A 22,105-nucleotide genomic window follows, 5' to 3' on the forward strand; every position below is an offset into this window, starting at 1 on the left:
CTATACGTAATACTTATTAGTTGATCAGATTAATTAAATATTATACAACTAGTATATGATCTTATAGAAAGATTAATTATGAGTATACTATAAGTTATCCAAAACCTATATTGTTATTTTTTAACTTCAGTTTTAGTTTATATTATTCATAGAGTAAGTTACAAAGAAATTCATTACTTCTATTTTATTAATATGTTGACAATTATGCAATACCATATATGGAATATTAGTGGAACAGATTTATTTCAAGTAAACCTGTATACACACATAGATTATCATCTAAATGCGTGTATCCACTTGTAATAAATATCTGTATGTCAACAAATAATGAAGAAACATATTTTCAACTAAATTGCATACTTCTTCAATATAATGTGTATAAAAGGAGACGCCTCTAATGTTTGTCACAAAGGAAGACGTAAAATATTTGCTGATGTGATACGTCTACAATACGTAATATAAATGACGCCACTTGCCCGGCAACCAGTTTGATTCATGGGATATGACGCAATAAATGCCAAGGTGAACTTGTAAAAAAAGCGTTCCACCTCCGATTTTTGTTTAAAAATTCAGAAATTTTTGAAATTTGACATTTTAAGCAACTTTTTTCCGCTACGGAGAGTTCCAGCTTGAGCAGCATTGGACCTTCAGCTGGACCTTCTTGCTCGACAACTGGCAAACCATCATCGGCAGAACCATCCGAGACCCCTCAGTCGCTTAGTTTTCAAAATATTTGCAAAAAACCGTGAGTATTACTACATTGAATTTCACCCGTACGTGTACACCCGTCGCAGTGTGCGTCGGCAAGTAAGCCTCAATTATTTACTGTTAAACTAAGCGAATCCAACATATATGTAGATTAGAGGGAAAAAATTGCTTAAAACGTCGAGATTTAAACATATTAAAAATCATCGAAATCGGAGGGGGAGCGCCTTTTCTACAAGGTCATTCCAAATTTGCTCGAGTGAACGTTGATAGGCGACTGGTACGATCTTCTTCCCCTATCACGCCCGTCATTCTAGGGTAACCTATCGTGCTCGATACTGTACTGTTTTTCGGCTTGACAATTCAATTGAAGGCGACGCGCTTGTCATCGAAACCCATTATTTCGAGGCGTTCTGCATCGTCTCGTTTCGATTGCCGGCCACGTAACTAACAAAGCATTCGTGTAACGGCTGCCTAGCTAACACTGACGTCACATTTGCTTCGCAGTCGTCCTGATACCATCGCGATGCATCGGTCAGTACAGTGTCCGTGACACGTCCTATATCGGTCAATGTTATCTCAACCTGTCCTCGATCGGGTCAGAGCGCGTATTACGACTCCCCCAGTGGAGCCAGCCAGTCGTGTCGGACAAACTGGAACGAAAAGACGAGCCTCTGGCGTCGTCGGTGTCCGTTTTTACACGTCTAATAGCTGGACAGTTGTTTGCATACCGTTCTCGGCAAGTTTCAAACAACGCTCGAGACGTCGAACCAACGATATGACGCTATCGCAATTATTTCACCGATAACTGACAACGATATCTCCACTGATGGTGAATTCTTAATAGACTGACCGTCCACTGATTAGACAGACGTACTCAACTGACTGTTCAGACTCACAGTGGATCCTCCGATTAGCAAAAACGTCTGTTTAGGAAGGGATTTGAAGATGTGGTTCTTATTGTTAGTCCTGGCAGCGACCGGTGTTATGGGGCAAGCTGTAAATGTTCATGTGGAGAATGTAAGTATACAATGGAGTGTGTGCATTTTAAAAATAATTAAAAAAATATCGAATGAGGTTGTTAATATACTGCCCTCCTTTTAGTTATAATGTCCCGTTTACCATTTTTTCACTTTTCAAGATATTTTGAAATACTTCAAGCTCCATAACATTTTTGCTTTTTAAACAAATTTAGAATATTCTCGTGCTATAATAATTACCTTTCAAGTGATCCTATCAAATTAATTTGTACATCTAATACTAGCTAAATTAATTAACGAAATAACGAAAGATAGAACACGTTTAAAAATTCGTCAAATTTGTCATTTCAGGACACACAACTGAAATTTGGTTTTGAAGTTGATTACGTGAACGATCAATTTTTGCTCGATGGAAAACCGTTTCGATACGTTTCCGGCAGTTTTCATTATTTCCGAACGCCGAGACAATATTGGAGAGATCGTTTAAGAAAAATAAGAGCAGCTGGATTAAACGCTGTCTCTACGTGAGTTGAACAAATGAATTAAAATTCATTTACTTTCTTCGTCGGTAGTGGTTCCTGTTAATTCTTCATGAATTTCTTTTGTAAATTACAATTATTTTGTACTATTTCTATCTACAGTTACGTAGAATGGAGTCTTCATCAACCGACCGAGGATAAATGGGAATGGACAGGTGATGCAGATCTGCTGAAATTTTTGGATATTGCTCAGGAAGAAGATTTATTGGTCCTTTTAAGACCGGGTCCATACATCTGTGCAGAAAGAGACTTTGTAAGTATACTTTTTAGGAACGTATCAATTATTATTTATTGATTAATACGTTAATCAGGAGCGAACTGACTATCGAAAGATCGAATAAATTCTCAGAAGGTCGGTAAGGATTTTACACATAATTAATTAAAATTAGAACTTGTATTCTACGAGAAGGCTTTTGTTACTAGTCTCCCAATAAAAATGTAAGTCCCAGTCTGCCCTGTTGCAAAATATATACTAAAACTCTAATTATTAAGGATAAGAATGATTAACTTTTAAACTCAAACTTACAATTGCCTTACAGTATTAATATAACAATAGTCATTGATAACCCTCACAACATTCAACGTGTCAAACGCAAATTAATGCTTAAAATTGGACTGATAATGAAAATTAATAAAATTATTAAAATTATCATTTAGTAAATACCATAAAAATTATTATTCAAAAAATATTCACAAACAATTAACATTACATTTGATTTTATAAATTATAGTAAGTTATTAATTATTTTTGTTTTTTTCTTCATTTTTGCTTGTATCCTTAGGGCGGCCTTCCTTACTGGTTAATACCACGTGTATCATCCGGAAAATTACGCGTAAATGATCCACGTAAGAAGTTCCTTAGCCTTCAATAATTATCTCGCGTAATTATCAACATATTTTACAATTTAAATCATTTTATTATCTTACAGAATACATGCATTATGCGGAAATATACTTAAATGAAGTGTTGGAACGTGTTAAGCCCTATCTCAGAGGAAACGGAGGTCCCATAATAATGGTTCAGGTATAAGTAGAGATAATTATTTATTTTAAGTATAGCTTACTTAATAATCTCTAAGCTACTGAATAATATACTCGCGCTCATTAATTTGAATGAAAGATTATCTTTTATTATTCTGACAATGCTTCTAACTAAAAAAATACAATTATTACTTAGAATTCAGAGATTTTCAAAGTGATACAAAGTTCAAAGGAGAGAAGCTTAGAACATTCATACTCGTTCTATCTTAAAATCAATGAGAACAGATTGTCTATTTCATGAAAACATTCGTTGTTTATGTGTTTTCAGGTGGAAAACGAGTATGGAAGCTTTGCTTGCGACACACAATACATGAGTCGTCTACGGGATATAATGAAAGAGAAAATTGAGACAAAGGCTTTATTGTACACAACCAATGGTGCGAATGATGTTATGCTTAGTTGTGGATCTGTGCCAAACGTTTATACCACCATTGACTTTGGAACTTCTACAAATGTGAAAAAAACTTTCGAAACCTTGCGCGTCTATCAATCTCAGGTAAACATTAACAGATAACAAAAAACATAACGACTTCGTAAATAACATTAATCTCTGTATACCAATTTTTGATTATCAAATGAAAGAATTGTTTTTCGTAATAACGTTTTATTTTTGATCGCTAAAGATATATAGATAAGTTAACAATTGCATATATTAACACGTTGACTACTATACAAACGTCTTATCTATTTGCGATAAGATAAATCGAATAATTCCTAATAATATGGGTAATGGTTTCCTATGGAAATTCAAATATCACCTATATGTATATGGGTGATATGGCAGTCAACGTGTTAATACGATCTCTCAGTCTTCAGAGATAATTTTGAGTCATATCCTATGTTAAAAATATAAGATTGTTTTAAAATTACTAAGCATACATTTGTTTCAGGGTCCATTGGTAAATTCTGAATTTTACCCAGGGTGGTTGACGCACTGGGAAGAACCATTTCAAAGGGTAAAGTCCGGGGCTGTTAAAAAGACTTTGAATGAAATGCTCTCTATGGGTGCATCAGTTAATATATACATGTTTTACGGTGGTACAAATTTCGGTTACACCGCTGGTTAGTAAAATTAGCATGATGCAAAGAAACTCCTAACTGCTGTTAAAATATCAATAAATAATGTTAATTAACATATTATGATTCCACAGGTGCTAATGGTGGTCCAGACGCGTACAGTCCACAATTAACTTCCTACGATTACGATGCTCCATTGACAGAAGCAGGTGACCCAACGCCAAAATATTTTGAAATTAGAAATGTCGTCTCTCAGGTATAATAATAAAAAATACAAAAAAGGATAAATCAAAAGATGGAACTTTGTAATAATAAATTAAATAATTTGATGTTTGATATATAATATAGAGAAATATTTACATTTAATATTAGTATCTCATACAAAATATTAAAAATTTAAATTATAAAATTATAAAATGCCACTAATATAATCTTTCCCATAATTTAGTATGTTTAAAACAAATTAAGACTCTCAATAACTCTCATATTTCATCACATCATACACTATCTCTCATATTGTATATTTTTTATCTGGAACTATTACATTAATTATGATGATAATAATTAATGGTTCATTTTATATATTTGACAAATAATATCTTGCTTCATTTTTGCAGTATTTACCTCTACCAAACACGTCCGTCCCAACAGTATCTCCAAAGGGAGATTACGGTCCAATTTTCCTTACGCCTGTCTTGAAACTATTGGAACCTATCGGTCGCCAATTACTTGGAACTGTTCCTGTTGAAAGCTTAGTACCGTTGACGTTTGAAACACTTGGACTGTCTCATTGGCTAGTACTCTACGAAACCGATTTAGTGACTAATCCTTCGGATCCAGCGGTTCTACATGCCATGGTCCGCGACAGAGCACTAGTCTACGTGGATGATCATCTAGTCGGAACCTTAAGTCGTACCAATAAAGTGTACGACATCGTAAGTTTAGAAGAGCCTTATGGACAGAAGTTGAAGCTATTAGTTGAAAATCAAGGACGATTAAACTATGGCAGTGGACTTTATGATTACAAGGTGAGTTGATCACAATTGAAGATTTGAAATGGTGGACGACGTACAGTCCTTCACGAAAGTCTGATCTATCTTTTATTTTACAGGGAATTTCGAACGTAACTCTTAACGGTGTTCCCCTCGGACCATGGAGAATGACTGGATATCCATTAGACGACATTAGTCCACTTAATGACCTCAAAGAAATCACAATCAAAAGTGGAACTCTTCTAAATGGTCCAGTGATACTTCGAGGAAACTTCTCTGTTTCTGGTCAACCGATGGACACATTTTTGAACACCGTCGGTTGGGGCAAAGGGGTAGCTTTCGTAAATGGACACAACTTAGGCCGATACTGGCCACTGCCCGGACCCCAAATAACTTTGTACGTTCCTGCACCTTTCTTAAAAACAGGTGAAAATGAATTGATAGTAGTAGAGCTTGAATACGTACCCTCCAACAGAAAAATGAAATTACAAATTCAACCGATTCTTCATAACAAATTTTAATATGCGAGCAATTGTTACTATTATATAAAAATCTTGATATTTTCTATTTTTGTGTTTTCTTTATTAATGTATTTTGTGAGGAAAATAAACTTTGTACTATTCTATTCGAAAATATCGCTTAATATATTTCCTTTATTGCCACCACAGTTATGTTTTAAGTAAAATATTTATACATTTTTCAATTGAAATTGAAATATCGCAATTTAATTTTAAGCAATTTTCCTACGTGTTTTTTTTACAAAGATAAGATTTATTCGCATTTATTGGTACTCGTTATCTCTTGTTAATTAATTCATTTTATAACTGACTGATAAAAATATATCAATCAACAAAGCAATCATGTTGTTTACTTTGGATAATGTATAGGTACCCAAGAAGACCACGAATAAATGGTTGGAAATTGTAAGTGATTTTTACTTGTATCCTCAAATCTAATCGTACTCATTGTTGGCACTTTACTTTCCGTACTTGAGTAATTAGTAACACTTGCAATTGACATATCAAGATCATGAGATCGTTCATGTGATCGTAAATTACTGATTAAGGAAAACTGTTTTTTACATATGTTACAGCAATATGGACGATTTCCTGAAATAATAATTTCGTGTTACTACACAATATTTTTTAACCCTTTGCGACCATGTTCTTTAATTTTTTATACATCGTGATATCATTCTGAACATTTATTAATGTAAATTAACATTCCGCGGGAATACAAAGCTCTTTAAGTTTTTCAACTTAAAATACCTAATTAATCAGTAAGGTATCCATGGCTTAAGGCAAATTCGATCGTAAAGGGTTAACAAAAACTTCAAAACATTAATTACAATATCTATAAATTTTATTACTTTATTCAGTTTATATTTCTAAGAATATTGCAACATTCATGAAAATACCTAAGTTTATGAAGAATAAATTCACCTCTCGTGTATAGAAATATTTTGTCAATTCAATATTTATGAAAGATTAAAACGTTGTAAGTGATTATGTTATCAATTAATAGTAATTACCAGTATGTAATTGCATATGATGATGTAGAGCCCCAGGTTTACAGAATCCTCGATTGCAGATCAGACATCGCATCGGCCAATTACCGCTATGGGAATACCCATGGGCTCTTAAGTCGCCAGGGGTTGGAAAAGAACGAGCACATTCATTGCATTTATGGGGCTTTTCCTACGAACATTTTACCATTATTAATACAGCGATGCTATACTATTTTAAATGAAATATTTCTGAAACCAAAATTTAATATGTACACGAATTTAATTCTCTTTAGAAGTGACTATAATAAATTATTATGAATTTTTTAACGCAGGAATTTTAATTATTGAATAATCATAATGATTGAATAATATAAAAACCTTGTAATGAGTCATTCTATGGTAATACAAATTCGATGACGCAGTAAAACGTTTTCCACAAATGGGACATTCGTGTGGACGTTCTCCAGTGTGAATTCTGACGTGTGTATTCAAAGAACTGCTTGTACTGAACATTTTTCCGCACACTGTGCAACCATGTGGTTTTTCACCTAATTAAAATCATTTTATCCTTTATCTGTCAATTTTCTCATTAATTTATTAACTGCTATGAAAATTCCCCATGATCAGCGTTTCAAGTTTCATGTAATGGAATAATTGAAAAATGAAAGAACAAAATTTAACAACAATATTGTTGCACTGATAAGGTAAAACGGCTCATTGAAAAATTAATATTAAATAATAAATTATACATTTTCTTACTGTATACTACAAATTAAAAACAGAAAATAATCACTTGAAGTATAAATTTACATAAACTGACCTGTATGAGTCCGTAGATGTCTTTTGAGTAAAGAAGGTCTATCAAAACTTTTTCCACACGTTTGACATGGCAAACATCTTTGAAACTTAGAAGAATTTGCCAACCTTAATTTTTTTTCAGACCCGCGGCAGCTCAAATCTAGGGGTGCATCTTGCACTACGCCACGTACTGCATATTTAGTATCAGATAATACAAGTGAAACCTATTTTGCTTACAAATATTCAGTCTAAAAAACTACCAAAGGAACGAAAACATTATAAACTGAAATTCATATTAATTTTCAATGTACACTTCTTCGAATCAGAGACCATAATAAAAGTAACCCTTTGCGCCTCGACTTTTTTAAACAGTAATAAATTGATTATTTTGACATTAAAAAAAAAATAATGAAACTATAGGTTTATTATTATACTTTGATTCGAAATTTAAAAATGTAGGTTTATATTGTGGATACTTCCAAACAACCATAATTGATATAAGCTTCTGAGGATTTTCGAAACATATTTGGTCCATATTTAAAGAAACTTCTTAAAGTACAAAGATTTAGAAACAAAACTTTTAAAATGATAAGCATTGAAAAAATTACTTCCTTAAATTGATATTCGGCGCTTACCGGACATCACAAATTTGTAACGTGTTCAAAAAGACCAATATTTGAATAAAAGCACACAAGAAACACCAGTAATAAAATTTCCCGCACTTTATCGATGGAACCAGACATGAAGAAGGATAAGCCTGAATTAGATACTCACCACCCCAAACAGGTTATAAAAGCGATTGCAGGTGAGATAGGGGGTTGAAATCATGAAAGCGCATGTCGGGGGGCGGCGTTTTTATCGGAGGGCGGAGTTTGATACACCTTTTCATAATACACATCACAACAGATAAACACATTACTTAACTTACCTTCTTTATTTATAGCTAAAAATTCGAAATAGTATTTTATATTACAAAAGTTCTCTTCTCTTCTTAATTAAATTATTAAATTTAAAGTAGTTAAGGTAGAGTAATTAAGGTAATATGTTTATTTGTTATAATGTTGTGTATTATTGTTAAACTAGGACTCTTCGTATGATGAAATTATAAAATATTTTCTGAAATAAACAATAACTGAAAAGTTTCAGAGTATATAAAAGAAATTTTGCTCCATATGATTAATTATGTTCTACTGCCCCATATTGTACGTTCTATTACTTCATCGTGCCAACTGGTACCAAGGATATTAAAATAGTACCATATTCCCTCGTAAAGTAAAAGTCATGCAAATAAATCATATCTCCTGTAACATTTTTCTAAATAACGCAAAGGCGTATTCGAGACAAATTGAATTAAAAATTTGAAACATCCGCAATGTGTAAATAAAGTATTATGTACTCATGCAGAATCACTCAAAATTAATTACAACAGAATTTAATTATTAACAATTGAATTCAAACTTAACGTTTATTTCGATACAAATGAAAATAAAAATTGTAAATTTGTGAAATTGAAATTTTTTTTTAAATTTCTACTGCTCTCAAAAGCGAAATTTTGTTTACTATTATGGAGTATTATGACCATAAAACGTATCGTTTATACTAGGATGACGTTTAATTGCTCCTGCTGGAACGATACGTTTTCGTCGATCAACAGTAACGCTTTGTCATGATATTGACGATTTTTCACGGTATTCAACCGGAGGTGAGATAATTTGTCGTATGGCATCGGGACGCCGGACGTCCCGCAGCGTCGTCCCCTCGTTTGTCACCTGAGAGGATATTAACGCTATTCAACTCTCCTCAGAATCATTACAAATCGCTCCTTCATCGACCACGTGCAACAATACCTCGATTTACCTTCTGTAGGCTGCAACATTATCGTGGAAGATCGATTTCGAAGGTAATTCAAACGTGAACATTCCACAATTTTATATTTACAAAAAAAATTTAATTCAATTATATGCATTTTCATAATTTATTGAAGCGAGGAAAACATACATCATCCCTTTTTAGCAGTTATACGTATAAACAATAGAAATATTTTATTTTTATAACAATCATAGAAATTATATTGTTTATTAAATAGAATCGTAAATTAACTTTCAGAACTGATATGGAATTATTCAGTCTTGTTTTTAACATGAACTTAAAATGAAAAGTATTTTCTGAGTTGAATATTCTTACTGTAAATATAAACAAAATAAAGGTGACAAATATTTGTAAAAAAAAAAAAATAATAGTTTTCATTAAACAATAATTCGATTCTTGTTGTTATATATACTTAATATTACATAAATATTTTCTACCATTTATTTACTCGTATGAAAAATTTAGTTGATTATCAATTATAAAATATTAAAGCAACATATCACAGTTTTATATTGCATTGGATACTTCTATTTTATCATCCTTCGTTTCGTCGATAGATTTCGTATCTTGCTCTTGAGTTTCGGTACATTTCTCATCTTCGTCGTTCCTATCAATTTCTGCAGAATTTTCATTTTCTATAACATCCGGTGAAGCATTTGAATTCTCGACTTCTGCATTACATGCAGCAGACTGAGCTGCCTGTGCTTGTGCCGAAGTATCGTATTTTAAAATTTCACGTAGTGCCATTGTCGCGTATGTAGATGATTTTAACGACATTTCAATAATTAAAGCTTTGTATTGTCCCTCTGAAAAAATAAAAATTATACATGCAATACATTTTATTAATATCATACTTAAATTTAAAATAAATTAAACATCAGTTATAGTTTCTACCTGGCTCATCTTTTGGAGCCGTTGACTTTCTCATTTCATCAATATCACACATGATAAGATCACTATGTTTTTCTTTATAATGCATAATTTTCCAAGATAAATTTGATGGAATCTGTAATATTTTTCTATAAGTGCCTCCTAAACTATATTTTCTGAAATGAAGTGAAGATAAAATATAGACAATGCTTTTATTAAAATAACAAGTGTACTAAATTACTCTTTAATGAGCTTACTTATTCTTTTGCCTAAGATCTGTTGTGAGTCCATCTTTTGCTAAAAACTCATCGAACCAAGATTTGGCATAAGATGGATATGTAACTTTCCAACCAACTTGGGGCATCAGTACATCCGCCAATGTGTAGTTAGATAAATCTTCTTCTTTCAGAATTTTTACTGCGGGAAGATTATATAAATCTTCAGTTTCATTTTTCTCACTAGTAGTTTTACTTTTCTCTGAACCTTCGTCTATTTTAAGACAAGATTCTGTAGCACTGGTTATTTCTTTAATTGAAGGAGATGATGGCTCTGTAGATTCTTCGATTATTCCATCCTCTTTTGGTGCATCTGTACATGATTCATCTCCTGATTTATTGGTATTTTCATTAGATTCTGCGATATCTTCAGTGACGCGTTCATTTTCGTTATCGTATACAAAATCCTCGTCGTTGTCGCTTTGTTTTGTATTATTTTCATATACTAAATCTCCGACTATAGGTTTTGTTCCAAATTCTTTTATTCTCCTTGACACCATGTGATTCCATACGAAACTTTGATACGCGTGAATATACATTAACCGAGCATTTCTTGGTATTAAATCTAAAGCTCCTTGAGGATTACTATCTCCGCATGTGTAAATACCCTTTAAAAGAGCAGCTTCTATTTTATCGTATCTCTTAATCTTTTTATATGCGGCATATGCGTCTTTAGTTGTTTCATATATTTTTCTTGCATCTACTAAATCTCTATCTTGTTCCCCTTCTCTGGGCTTCAAAATTAATTCAATTGCTTCATTCCATTTACCTGATTTTAACAAATATAACACAGATAAACAATAATTTATTGACTAAATTTTATATAAAATTGTAAAAAACTTAAATAAAATCCTTAGAATTTCAAGTTCAAAATAAAAACAATTACCCTGAAGTAAAGTTTTGCCGATTTCGTAAGTTGGAATGGCAACTACAGTGCCAAATCTTTGTAAACCATAATAATTTATAAACCCATGGTCTCTTAAGGAAATCATTGTTATCTCAATTTGCTCATCAGTTCCATTTATATTTCTCAAAGCAATTCTAAAATGATTACCACAAAGCATGCCTAATTTCAAAGGTTCTTTTGTAAACTTAAAGTTTCCTACAAATGCTCCACGTACATTTCTCGCTGCTCGTAATATATCTGATGGCTCTACTTTTCTCAAACTAACCCATTGAGTAGTCCAAGCTCTACGATCTTTTGTACCAGCATAGTTAAAGTTATTTGGTCTCATACGTAGATTCATAGCCAATTGATTCAAAGCATCCATAGTATCCATATTTACTTTGTGTAACAAAAAATAGCAATATTCACCAGGACGGTTTCTCCAATCTTTCCGATTATCTCTCTGAAAAGTATGACCTAACAGAACAACATAATATTAATATACTAAAATAAATATTATTATAAATACAAATATTTAACATACAATTGCTACTATCTTTTTTACTTGGCATAATCATCATAATTTTCCTATTATCTTTATCTACAGTTTGACTAACAACATCTGTCATCTTTTTAGCAATTGTATGAATTGCTCTACGCTGATTCTTATCCATATCCGTTACATCAATTTCTATGGATGATGATCCTGGATCTTTTAAAGTCTGTAACTGATCCCATACTATATCGGATACAGATATTTTTAAGTCTTCTAGATTTTCATTTTCTTCCTCATATACTGGAATGTCTTGATTTGTTAACTTAGCTATCTGTCCATCGAGAGCAATTTCATTCACATGAAAATCTGTATATCTTTCTTTAATTACACCAGAAAATCCTTCATTGCCTATAAATTCTGTGATGCCTACATCACATTCTCTTAACCGATTCCCAACTTTCATCTTCTTTCTTTTACTATCCTGTTGAATATTTGACCAATTACGCTTAAATGGTTTTCGACCAAAATTATCATTTCGATATCCTGTTAGAATAAAATCAAAATTTAATAAAAATTTATAATGCTATAAATGTATAATTTTAAACAGTCCAATGCTAAAATCTTACCACTGTGGTATGAACCACGATTTCGTCTATAATCATTATTTGCTCGCCAATTTCTTTTAAAATCTTTTTGGCATTTCTCACGTATACCTTCTGGTTCAGATCCACGTCCAAGTTCAGTATCTTTGGAATTGTTTTCCGAATCGATATCTTTACTTGCCATTGCAGATATTGTTTATTGAATAATTCAATAAGAAATTAAATTAATTTTTGTTTTGTTGCATACAATTCTCTGCTTCCTGTAATTTCTAAAGCAGTCGGTTCAATCCTACTACAATTCTACTGCATCCAATTTGATATACATATTTACAGAATCATAACCACGAAGAAAATATAAAATAGATCGATCATATTATGGGAGTTCGCGTCTTACGATCTGAAATACCGACATAATCTAAACTGTTGACGACGATACAACCATGCTGACAAAAATGACAAATAGTTCGCGGAGCATGAGAGGGACCAAAGCCCCTAAAAGGCGACATCACTTTGGTATAATTGGAATGCAAAACGCATCCCAATTTACCCTAAAGAGGTTAAACTAAATTAAATTAAATCGCCAGTTTCCTTAGAGGGACGCTGAGCATCCTCAAGGTTGTACATACATATACCCTTATTTTATTTTCTGCGTTCATATAATTTACTGTAATTATCTTCTTAGCGTATTGAATAAACTCCTCAGGAGGACGAACGTGTTGATTTTATTATTTCCGTCTGCACCCTTTATAGCTCTGATTCCACTATATCTCTGCACCCTTATATCACTGCATTCCTTATATCCCAGCAACCCTTACATCTCAGTATTCCTAACATCTCTGCATTCTTTTGATCCTTATATTCCTTACATCCCTTCATCCCTTCATCCCTTACATCCCTACATTCCTTACATATCATTATCCCTTACATCCCGACATTCCTTACACCTCTTCATCCCTTACATCCCTGCATTCTTTTCATCCCTACATTCTTTTTATCCCTACATTCTCTTCAGCCATACATTCTTTTCATCCCTACATTCTTTTCATCCCTACATTCTTTTCATGCCTACATTCTCTTCATCCCTACATTCTTTTCATCCATACATTCTTTCCATCCCTACATTTCTAACATCGCTTCATTCCTTATATCCCTACATTCCTTACATCTCTTTATCCCTTACATCCCGACATTCCTTACATCTCTTCATCCCTTACATCCCTGCATTCTTCACATTCCTGCCTTCTTTATATCCCAACATCCCTTACATCCTTACATCCCTTACATGCCTGTATCCTTTACATCCATGTATCACTTATATTCCTGCATCCTGCATGCCTGTATCCTATACATCCTTGTATCACTTATATTCCTGCATTCCATACATCCCAGTACCTCCCTGAAATTGAGTTGAAATTTTTGCGGCTATAAACTCTGCGATTTTATACAAATTTAGTTCCCCTTTTCGCCACCAGAGGGTGCTGATCCGACAACGAAATTTCAGTTCGCATTTTTGCCGCCAGGGGGCCAGAAATCGAGCACGATTTAGTTCCTTTTTGCGCCACCAGAGGGCGCTGATTCGACATCGAAATTTTAGTTCGCATTTTTGCCGCTAGGGGGCGCTGTTTTTTGAAAAAAATTCTCGACAAATTGCGCCCCTAGCGGCAAATATGTGAACTAAAATTTCGGTGTCAAATTAGCGCTCTCTGGCGGCGAAAAAAGGAACTAACTTACCTTTACTTACCTTTACTCGAAGCAGTCTTTATAATATATTTATTATAAGGAATGCCGAGATGTAACGGAACGAGGGATGTAAAGGAATTCCGTAGGGGTCCGGGGCTGTGGCCCCGGTCTCCACTGCACGCGGCCCGAGGAGTGCCGGCATCTGGTGTGGCCCCCGATGTCGGCGGAGTTTAGCACATGGCGGAGGGTCAAAGGACCCTCCCTATGGCCCTAGTGCAGGCCACCGTGGTGATTTTTCGTGGGTAAAAATCCCTCACTACCTCCGGCCCCTCCCCAGGGGGGCTGAAGGTGTCTTTCTGAAGATTTCCACCACGTTAAAAAAAAAATGGGTATTTAAGGGTTGCAGGAATGTAAGGAATGCTGGGATGGAAGGAATGCAGGGATGTAAGGGATACTGAGATGGCCTTGGCCTATAATGAGGGATGAAATTATATAAATAACTGGAAAAAGTAAAATAAATGGGGTCCTCGGCTGAAACCCAGAAGAGGGATATAATCATAAATGTTATTCCCCTTCGATGAGCTTGTTTAATAAGCAAAAAAAAATAAATGAAGTAAACTAAATAAACTGGATAAAAACTATACTGGTTGTGCCCTGTTCATACGGACCTGGTATTATCCAGGGGTGTTAGGGACCCCGCTGCGCCGATGACGCCCTCTGCGTACCGACCTGATATCACATTGGGCTATTAAGGACTCCAAAACGCCGGTGACTATCTTTGAATACCAATAACATAGCACCCGGGGTACCAGGGACCCCGAAGCACCAGTGACTGTCTCTAAATACCGACATGATATCATATTGGGGTGTCAGGAACCCCGAAGCACCGGTGACACTCTTTGCTTACCGACACTACGGCATTCGGGGTATCTGAGACCCCTAGGTGCCGATAAATGCCACCGGGGTGTCAGGGACCCCGAAGCAAATAGCGAAATATAAGACCTAAAAACGAACAAATCGTGAAACTCACTTGTTCGGAATAGTGATGGGTACGACCGGATCTGTAGCGCATGAGCACTACATTTATTTATTATAAAACAAACTTGTAAATAATTAAGAAATTCTTCACTCATAAACAATGAAAATGATATATTTGTAAATCACAAACGATTTCCAATCAGTTACAGTTATCAGTTATCACAGAATCTGTTTATTATAAAAAATTACAAAAGAACTAATTTGTCACAAACGTTAAAACTAGACTCACAATCAATCATAAACGATTTACAAACGAAATACACTAACAATAATAATCATATTTTATTATTTCTTCCGGCTAGCTTCATGTAGGTTGATTGGTCGAAACGGTCACATTTACTATTCCGTATCCTTGGTCGGTAAGACGTTGTGCAGTTTCCGAAGTTTCCGTATAGATGGCGCTGAGATCGAATTTTAAAATTATCTTCGGCGGTCTTCTTAAAATACAAGTTTGTTCGACAATTATTTTAGCAACTTAAAGAAAAATATTTTGAAAAACTATTGAAAAAAGTATTTTATTTATTTCGTGTCCTTCGTTACATTATATTTTCCACATGGCAGTTGTATTGCAGTGACATACAATAATTTTATTTTTTTGTCTCTAATTCCTTTGTTACGTACGAGTTTATAATTTTCCATTAGATATTTTGCATCCACGAATGGAAGATTACTATTAATTTGGAAGTTATGAGCGAAATTTGAAATTCAATTTTATATTATATTGCTAATGATATCATTATTTATAATAGAAGTAGTACATATGGAAGAAATCAATATACATAAATGAATTTTTACATAACAGAACTAATTTTTAATTGTAATTGCAGTGATTGCCTATATTTGACAGAATTTATTTATAAACATTAAAATTTCAATGTATATCCAAATATTCAGCTAATTATTGAAAATTAGCAAATAAACTAAAATATATTACAAAATTATTTCAATAATCACCACACATTAATCCATTGCGAGTTGTCGCAAAAATTTTTATGATAATATGTGAGTTATGTGAAGAATTTAAACAGAAATTCTTTTGAATTCGTACTTCCTTGGATTAATTAAAATAAAAATTAAATAAAACACTCTTTATTATAACATTTTTTAATTTAAGAAAAGTGTTATTACTCATTATTTAGTAAAGAAAATAGTGTATTATTTTTAAATCAGTATTTTAAAAAAATTTAATTTCAGTTATATTTCATAAATGTTACAATACCTTAATACGAGATTTGATATTCTAATGTACATGAATATTATGGCATTCATAGCAATTATTTAATGTTGCCTAAGTAATATATATCAATGCATCTTATTGTATTTTAAACACTAAACATTGTAATAGCACTTATATAGTATACATATTATTTAATTCATGAATCTACACAATAGTATTTGTGATTAAGTGTTTTGTAATAATAATAATACATGTGTTGAAGCTTTGTAAAAATTTTTATGAAATTCAATTAAATACTGTAAAGCATATTGATCATAGGTTTATGACAACTGTATGTAAATTTTATAGCGTTTAATTTATAACAAACTAAATCAACTGAAACAAAGTCTTTCATAATTACACATCAATCTATAAAAATAAAACAGTAAAAATGATTTTTATGATTATACAATTTTGTCAGTTAGGGGCTATTATACTTTCCTACTCTGTTTGATTCCATATTTGAAATCATATCTCATAAATTGCACAAGCAAATCTTACATTAAAATAGTATTACTTTTAATCACAAGAGTTTCTGCGACAAACTCTGGATTAATAATGAATGGTGATAAATAATTGAAAATAACCTAGAAAATTTCTAAGCACAATGTGTTTAGAACATAGTGTAAAATCATATTAAGATAAACTACTTACATTTATTATTGATTAATAGAAAAACATAGTACGAATGATGATAACTGAAATGTTGCGAGGTTATGATATAAACAGAAATTTTGTTATTAACAAATTACGATGACAGAAGAGATGAGTTTGTTTCATTTTAGTGGACTATTACTATTAAATGTTTCAGCTGCCTCTAGTTTCTGTTGATGCTGCTTCCTCACCTCTCTGCATTTTTAACCATTCAACAAATTCGTCAAGCATTACTGGCCCTAAAATGATAGTGTGTATGATGAATTTAAGTACATAATGTAAAAGATATTTATAGGAAGTTACTATCAAACTACATACATGCTCCATCTAAGTCATAATTAGATAAGTCATGATTAATTGTACGAGAAAACTCTAAAATGTTGCACCACTGATCTTTATTAATAACTTTGTACTTGGACTGATCTAGGAACTGAGCAAATTGTGTAAACAGTGGCCAATGTTTTCCTAAAAGCAACTGTAACATAACTCTTGCAGTTTCCATATCCATACTTCTTTGATCTTTGTCCTGAAACATAAACAGTATTAACAGTATATTAATAATATTAAATATTAACATATATGCACATCAAAATTAGTATATATAAAATATTGTTTACTCTAGCAAAATCATAAGCATATCTGTAAATTCCTTTAAACGTATGTGGATCATTTAATTGATTCCTTAGGTACTCAAGTTTTTGTTGTATTTTACTAATAGAATCACACTGTAATTCCGAGAGGCCTTTTAACCATTCACTTAGAGTGAAGAAACCCATTTGTCTGGCATTCATTTTATATGCAAGAACAAGCATAACTACATTTTCAGGTTCTACACCTATATCTTCACAAAATTTTTCCATTCCTTCTGGACCAAGTGTGTCAGAATCATCAGGTGTTGTATATTCTCTAAACCATGTGATACAACGTTTTTGGGAAAAAGATGAGACACTTGAGACATCTTCTGTTTTTGTATAACGTCTTGCACTGAAAAACAAAGATATATTTACTGTTATTATTAATATAAAACAACACTGTTATATAAATTTTAATGTTATTACTGTTCAGAGGAATGAAAATACATAAGAAACAACAATAAAGGAAATCATGTTATTTGATACAATAGAGTACTTGAATACATAGATATATACACTATGAAATTTGATTATGACTGACCGATGTTATTAATTTAATATACCTAGATGTATGTCTTAAACGTTTTGATGGATGCCTTGGTATACCCTCCTCATGAGCACTCGGTGACATTTCAATAGATGTATGATGATTTGTGCTAGAGGGCGCTCTACGCTTGCTGCGTGGCATCCCTCTTTTAACTATAAAGATAATTTAATCTTTATGTAAACAAGTATCAATTATAATACATTATTATTATAATATATTAATATTTTAATATCTTTTAAATAATAAAACTTAAAAATGACTTATAAATGTGTTATTACAAAATAAACATTTTGTTAACAAAATTTTTAATCATATACAAAGATAATTGCAATAATTATGCTTTATTTATATTCCCTTAGTTAAGATAGTTTAAATTTAAATTCTTTCAGTCAAAATACTTCTACCTGCATTATAATAAAAAAGAAAATATATACATTAATAAAACATAATAACTAGTTTAAAAAAATATATGTAATTAATCTGTATAGGAATATTATATATAATGAAAAATTAAATACTCACCACGCAGCAAAGACGTAAATAATATCAAAAATTAAGAAGATTCAGAGGATCCGTAATATAACTGATTTACACTAGCTAAACTGACATCTCCTTCCCGTTTTAGAGTATTGAGTTTCAGGTTAGGTCTGACAAATAATTGGAGTGCTACGTAATTTTCAACTTTTCTTACTTTAGTTTTGACCACTTTACACATGTGATATTACAAATAAATACCTAAGAATTATTAATATGTTCTGTAAAAAGAACAATTATATTAAAAATGTAAAAATAGGATTAAGTTGTTATATTATAGAGCTTATTTATGGAAATTATTTTTTACTGCGACATGAGTCACATTTCAATATTAGATGCTCAGAAAATTGTGTATTGATGATTACTATATAATTAGTCCAAAATACATAAATGTACGATGAATTGAAGAGACCCTCCCTACCTTGTTCAACAAACCACTAGAGCAATTGTACCAGAAATGTATTTCTCACAGTCAAAAGTCAACATCAATATAAAATTTGCTTTCTAATTCAGTCTATAAAAATAATATTAAACATAGTGTCAGCGTCATCAAATATTTCGCTAATTTATTAATTTGGATATTTTGTACTACCTAAACGATGCACGGTTAAATAAAATTTTTTCGCAGCTCTGCTTTATTTCATTTTATTGCCGTTTCGAGATAGCATGCCTTTTTTGCAGGGATGCCAATTGTAGAATTTATTTTTCACTAGTCTGAATAATTGTTAAACAAAAAGTGAATATCATTGTTTTGTTATGAATTTAAGTTATTTTATACAGATGCTATCTGTAGCGCAATGTACGAAACTCAACACAGAAAAGAATATAAAGTACAAATCATTTGTAATAAAGAATATTTAAAAACAACACTGCTAGCGCAATCTTTGAATGGCGGAAAAATTAACGCTTCAGAAAATTATTTTTTATTATACAGTAAGCGAGTTTTGCACTTCATTAACGCAAATCATATATTCTACAATTATAATATAATTTAAAAATGGCATTACAGTTGTATAAGATATTTTTCACACAAGATTATTTAAAATAAAATTCAACTAAAAACTACCACACTGTTTTTCTCCTTTCTAATGTTGGTAACTTACATGCATATTATCGTATGAACTTAAAATATATAAACTAGATTTAAGCAATGTTGTGGCAATGTATTTATTTAATTAATACTAAGGCAGTGAATCAAACACATATTAATGTAAAAAAGTAAAATTTTCACAAAATGATAGGTATTCTGAATGACTCTGACAGTGAAGATGAATTACCTCCTGGATGGGAGGAAATGACCACCGTGGATGGAAACGTTTATTATGTCAAGTAAATAATAACTATTGTAATAAATTATATGGAAACTATTGTAATGCATGCATACAGAAAAATATATAATAAATAATATGATATGGTAGAAATATCACTTTGTAAGTAACAGAATTATGTATTTTTTTTTAGTCATTACACAAAAGGCACTCAGTGGACACATCCTAGAACAGGTCGTAAAAAAATTGTTGAAGGGGGTATGATATTATCTTCTATATACACACTATTAATCACTTATAAATTTATTGATAATAACTTAATGATATTATATATTATAAGAATTGCCATCTGGATGGGAAAGATGTGTATCAGAAGATGGTAAAGTTTTATTTGTTGATCATATGAATCGTACAACAACATATACTGATCCAAGACTTGCATTTGCTACGGAATATAGAGAATCATCACAACCTGTACGGCAGCGTTTTGATAGTAGTAGCACAGCATTATCTGTTTTACATGGTAGAGATTTAAGAGGCAAAATTGCCATTGTTACTGGTGCTAATACAGGCATAGGTAAAAAACTACAACTATATTTGTTTAACATTAAAATAGTTCCTTAGCATAAGAAAATGTTATGTTTGTAGGGTTTGAAACTGCTAGATCATTAGCTCTACATGGATGCAGAGTTATTTTAGCCTGCAGAGATATGAAAAAAGCTGAAGAAGCAGTTCAAAAAATACAACAAGAAAGAGATAATGTAATATGTGAAACACTGCATTTAGATTTGTCATCCTTACATAGTGTTAGAGAAGCAGCTGAAAAATTCAAACAAAAATATAGGTAAAAATATTACTACTATAAATCAAAAACAGAAGTTTATAAATCATTATTAATGTTTTCTATTTTCAGAACTCTTCACATTCTTATATTAAATGCTGGAGTGTTTGCAATTCCTTATCAACTTACAAAAGATGGCTATGAAGCAACATTCCAAATTAATCATCTTTCACATTTTTATTTTACACTTTTATTAGAACATCCAATTCGAAGTTGTCATAATTCTAGGGTAGTGGTAGTTTCAAGTGAATCACATAGGTATAAAAAATTGTTTAGTTATAAAATAATTGAAATTTAATGCATTAATTGAATTTATAATGTTTTATAGATTCTCATCTCTTCGAACAGTAGAAGATTTTCATCAATTAACTCTTTCTCCTCCTGCATATAAATATTGGTTTATGGGAGCATATAATGATTCAAAATTATGTAATATTTTATTTGCACAAGAACTAGCAAAGTGTTGGCCGTCTGTAAGCGTATTCAGTTGTCATCCTGGTAATATGGTTTCTTCTTCACTGTCTCGTTATTCGTGGACATTACGATTATTATTTATGTTCGTTCGACCTTTCACAAAATCGCTGGTACGACAATTATTAATTTACAATAAGGATTAGCGGAAAACTCTTAATTAAAATCTTTTTATTTTACAGCAACAAGCAGCAAGTACTTCTGTTTTTTGTGCGACAGCACCAGAATTGGAAGGTGTTACTGGAGTTTATTTCAATAATTGTTATCGTTGCGATCCATCAAATGTTGCCTTAGATCCTGCACTTGCCGCAAGATTATGGTCTGTTAGTCAAGAAATGATTATAAGTATTATGAAAAAAGACAAACTTTGGGAAACATTAGCTTTAAAATAAAATAACTTATTTTTCAAGTTATAGAGATGTAAGACATTTAAACCAAAAATGTTTAAATCAGTAAGAAATTTATATTTACTTTTATAAAAATTATTATTGTATATAAGTAATAAATTGTTTTGATTTCTTAAATGATTTAAATGGATTTAATAAACTGGAAATTAATGTATATGGGTCTTGTTTTAATTTTATATTAGACTTTTCCTGTACTCAATAACGTAAACTAATGTTTAGTAAAACAAATAAATAAGAAAC

The 22,105-nt window shown here is 31.8% G+C and overlaps 5 protein-coding genes and 1 long non-coding RNA gene across 10 annotated transcripts; 3 read left to right on the forward strand and 3 right to left on the reverse strand.

The window, feature by feature from the left end:
* Positions 1-150: 150 nt before the first annotated feature.
* On the forward strand, positions 151-1,341 carry LOC143306044 (uncharacterized). The gene is made up of 3 exons (XR_013063378.1): positions 151-522; positions 600-745; positions 1,213-1,341. It is a non-coding gene; the product is annotated as an uncharacterized LOC143306044 (long non-coding RNA).
* LOC117605673 (beta-galactosidase) lies at positions 1,342-5,886 on the forward strand. Its single transcript, XM_034327268.2, has 10 exons — positions 1,342-1,725; positions 2,037-2,209; positions 2,327-2,477; positions 3,007-3,070; positions 3,154-3,248; positions 3,534-3,761; positions 4,156-4,327; positions 4,417-4,538; positions 4,900-5,310; positions 5,394-5,886. The coding sequence occupies exons 1-10, from the start codon at positions 1,654-1,656 to the stop codon at positions 5,793-5,795; spliced, it is 1,890 nt and encodes a 629-aa protein (XP_034183159.1). The 5' UTR covers positions 1,342-1,653; the 3' UTR covers positions 5,796-5,886.
* A 54-nt stretch (positions 5,887-5,940) lies between these two features.
* On the reverse strand, positions 5,941-8,221 carry LOC117605738 (uncharacterized). Its single transcript, XM_034327397.2, has 5 exons — positions 8,215-8,221; positions 7,602-7,769; positions 7,160-7,329; positions 6,806-6,971; positions 5,941-6,383 (listed from the first exon to the last, which is right to left on the reverse strand). Exons 1-5 carry the CDS (start codon positions 8,219-8,221, stop codon positions 6,142-6,144), a joined length of 753 nt encoding a protein of 250 aa, XP_034183288.1. The 3' UTR covers positions 5,941-6,141.
* A 1,185-nt stretch (positions 8,222-9,406) lies between these two features.
* Positions 9,407-21,878, forward strand: Wwox (WW domain-containing oxidoreductase). 3 transcript variants are annotated; one of them, XM_034326997.2, is made up of 8 exons: positions 9,407-9,479; positions 20,120-20,207; positions 20,340-20,404; positions 20,487-20,723; positions 20,795-20,990; positions 21,060-21,245; positions 21,316-21,571; positions 21,641-21,878. In XM_034326997.2, the coding sequence occupies exons 2-8, from the start codon at positions 20,173-20,175 to the stop codon at positions 21,848-21,850; spliced, it is 1,185 nt and encodes a 394-aa protein (XP_034182888.1). In that variant the 5' UTR covers positions 9,407-9,479; positions 20,120-20,172; the 3' UTR covers positions 21,851-21,878. The 3 variants fall into 3 exon arrangements, with proteins under 3 accessions (XP_034182888.1, XP_034182886.1, XP_034182887.1); XM_034326995.2 differs by lacking the exon at positions 9,407-9,479 and adding an exon at positions 19,661-19,811; XM_034326996.2 differs by lacking the exon at positions 9,407-9,479 and having other exon boundaries at positions 19,976-20,207.
* Positions 9,717-13,003, reverse strand: Pus7 (pseudouridine synthase 7). The gene is made up of 6 exons (XM_034326994.2): positions 12,602-13,003; positions 12,024-12,518; positions 11,480-11,956; positions 10,576-11,362; positions 10,343-10,494; positions 9,717-10,254 (listed from the first exon to the last, which is right to left on the reverse strand). The coding sequence occupies exons 1-6, from the start codon at positions 12,759-12,761 to the stop codon at positions 9,956-9,958; spliced, it is 2,370 nt and encodes a 789-aa protein (XP_034182885.2). The 5' UTR covers positions 12,762-13,003; the 3' UTR covers positions 9,717-9,955.
* Positions 16,456-19,598, reverse strand: SCCRO4 (DCN1-like protein SCCRO4). 3 transcript variants are annotated; one of them, XM_034327005.2, is made up of 7 exons: positions 19,471-19,598; positions 19,300-19,392; positions 18,867-19,099; positions 18,361-18,496; positions 17,783-18,149; positions 17,484-17,691; positions 16,465-17,404 (listed from the first exon to the last, which is right to left on the reverse strand). In XM_034327005.2, exons 4-7 carry the CDS (start codon positions 18,483-18,485, stop codon positions 17,319-17,321), a joined length of 786 nt encoding a protein of 261 aa, XP_034182896.1. In that variant the 5' UTR covers positions 18,486-18,496; positions 18,867-19,099; positions 19,300-19,392; positions 19,471-19,598; the 3' UTR covers positions 16,465-17,318. The 3 variants fall into 3 exon arrangements, with proteins under 3 accessions (XP_076548094.1, XP_034182896.1, XP_034182895.1); XM_034327004.2 differs by having other exon boundaries at positions 19,300-19,543; XM_076691979.1 differs by lacking the exons at positions 19,300-19,392; positions 19,471-19,598 and having other exon boundaries at positions 16,456-17,404; positions 18,867-18,874.
* Positions 21,879-22,105: the final 227 nt, after the last annotated feature.

The sequence above is a fragment of the Osmia lignaria genome, chromosome 14 (genome assembly GCF_051020975.1).
Source record: "Osmia lignaria lignaria isolate PbOS001 chromosome 14, iyOsmLign1, whole genome shotgun sequence".
NCBI classification, from domain to species: domain Eukaryota; kingdom Metazoa; phylum Arthropoda; class Insecta; order Hymenoptera; family Megachilidae; genus Osmia; species Osmia lignaria.

Bases quoted from the DNA above. Each gene is read 5' to 3' on its own strand.
- LOC117605673 (XM_034327268.2), top strand. From the start codon at position 1,654: ATGTGGTTCTTATTGTTAGTCCTGGCAGCGACCGGTGTTATGGGGCAA. The intron at 2,210-2,326 runs GTGAGTTGAACA...TTCTATCTACAG, and splicing joins GGATTAAACGCTGTCTCTAC to TTACGTAGAATGGAGTCTTC. The intron at 4,328-4,416 runs GTTAGTAAAATT...ATGATTCCACAG, and splicing joins AAATTTCGGTTACACCGCTG to GTGCTAATGGTGGTCCAGAC.
- LOC117605738 (XM_034327397.2), bottom strand. The intron at 7,330-7,601 runs GTCAGTTTATGT...GATTTTAATTAG, and splicing joins ACATCTACGGACTCATACAG to GTGAAAAACCACATGGTTGC. The intron at 6,972-7,159 runs GTTTTTATATTA...AAATGTTCGTAG, and splicing joins ATAGAATGACTCATTACAAG to GAAAAGCCCCATAAATGCAA.
- Pus7 (XM_034326994.2), bottom strand. From the start codon at position 12,761: ATGGCAAGTAAAGATATCGATTCGGAAAACAATTCCAAAGATACTGAA. The intron at 11,957-12,023 runs GTATGTTAAATA...TTGTTCTGTTAG, and splicing joins TAAAAAAGATAGTAGCAATT to GTCATACTTTTCAGAGAGAT. The intron at 11,363-11,479 runs GTAATTGTTTTT...TGTTAAAATCAG, and splicing joins CGGCAAAACTTTACTTCAGG to GTAAATGGAATGAAGCAATT.
- SCCRO4 (XM_076691979.1), bottom strand. From the start codon at position 18,485: ATGCCACGCAGCAAGCGTAGAGCGCCCTCTAGCACAAATCATCATACA. The intron at 18,150-18,360 runs GTATATTAAATT...TTTGTTTTTCAG, and splicing joins CGTTTAAGACATACATCTAG to TGCAAGACGTTATACAAAAA. The intron at 17,405-17,483 runs GTATGTAGTTTG...CTATCATTTTAG, and splicing joins TTATGACTTAGATGGAGCAT to GGCCAGTAATGCTTGACGAA.
- Wwox (XM_034326995.2), top strand. From the start codon at position 19,676: ATGTACGAAACTCAACACAGAAAAGAATATAAAGTACAAATCATTTGT. The intron at 20,405-20,486 runs GTATGATATTAT...ATATATTATAAG, and splicing joins TAAAAAAATTGTTGAAGGGG to AATTGCCATCTGGATGGGAA. The intron at 20,991-21,059 runs GTAAAAATATTA...TTCTATTTTCAG, and splicing joins AAATTCAAACAAAAATATAG to AACTCTTCACATTCTTATAT.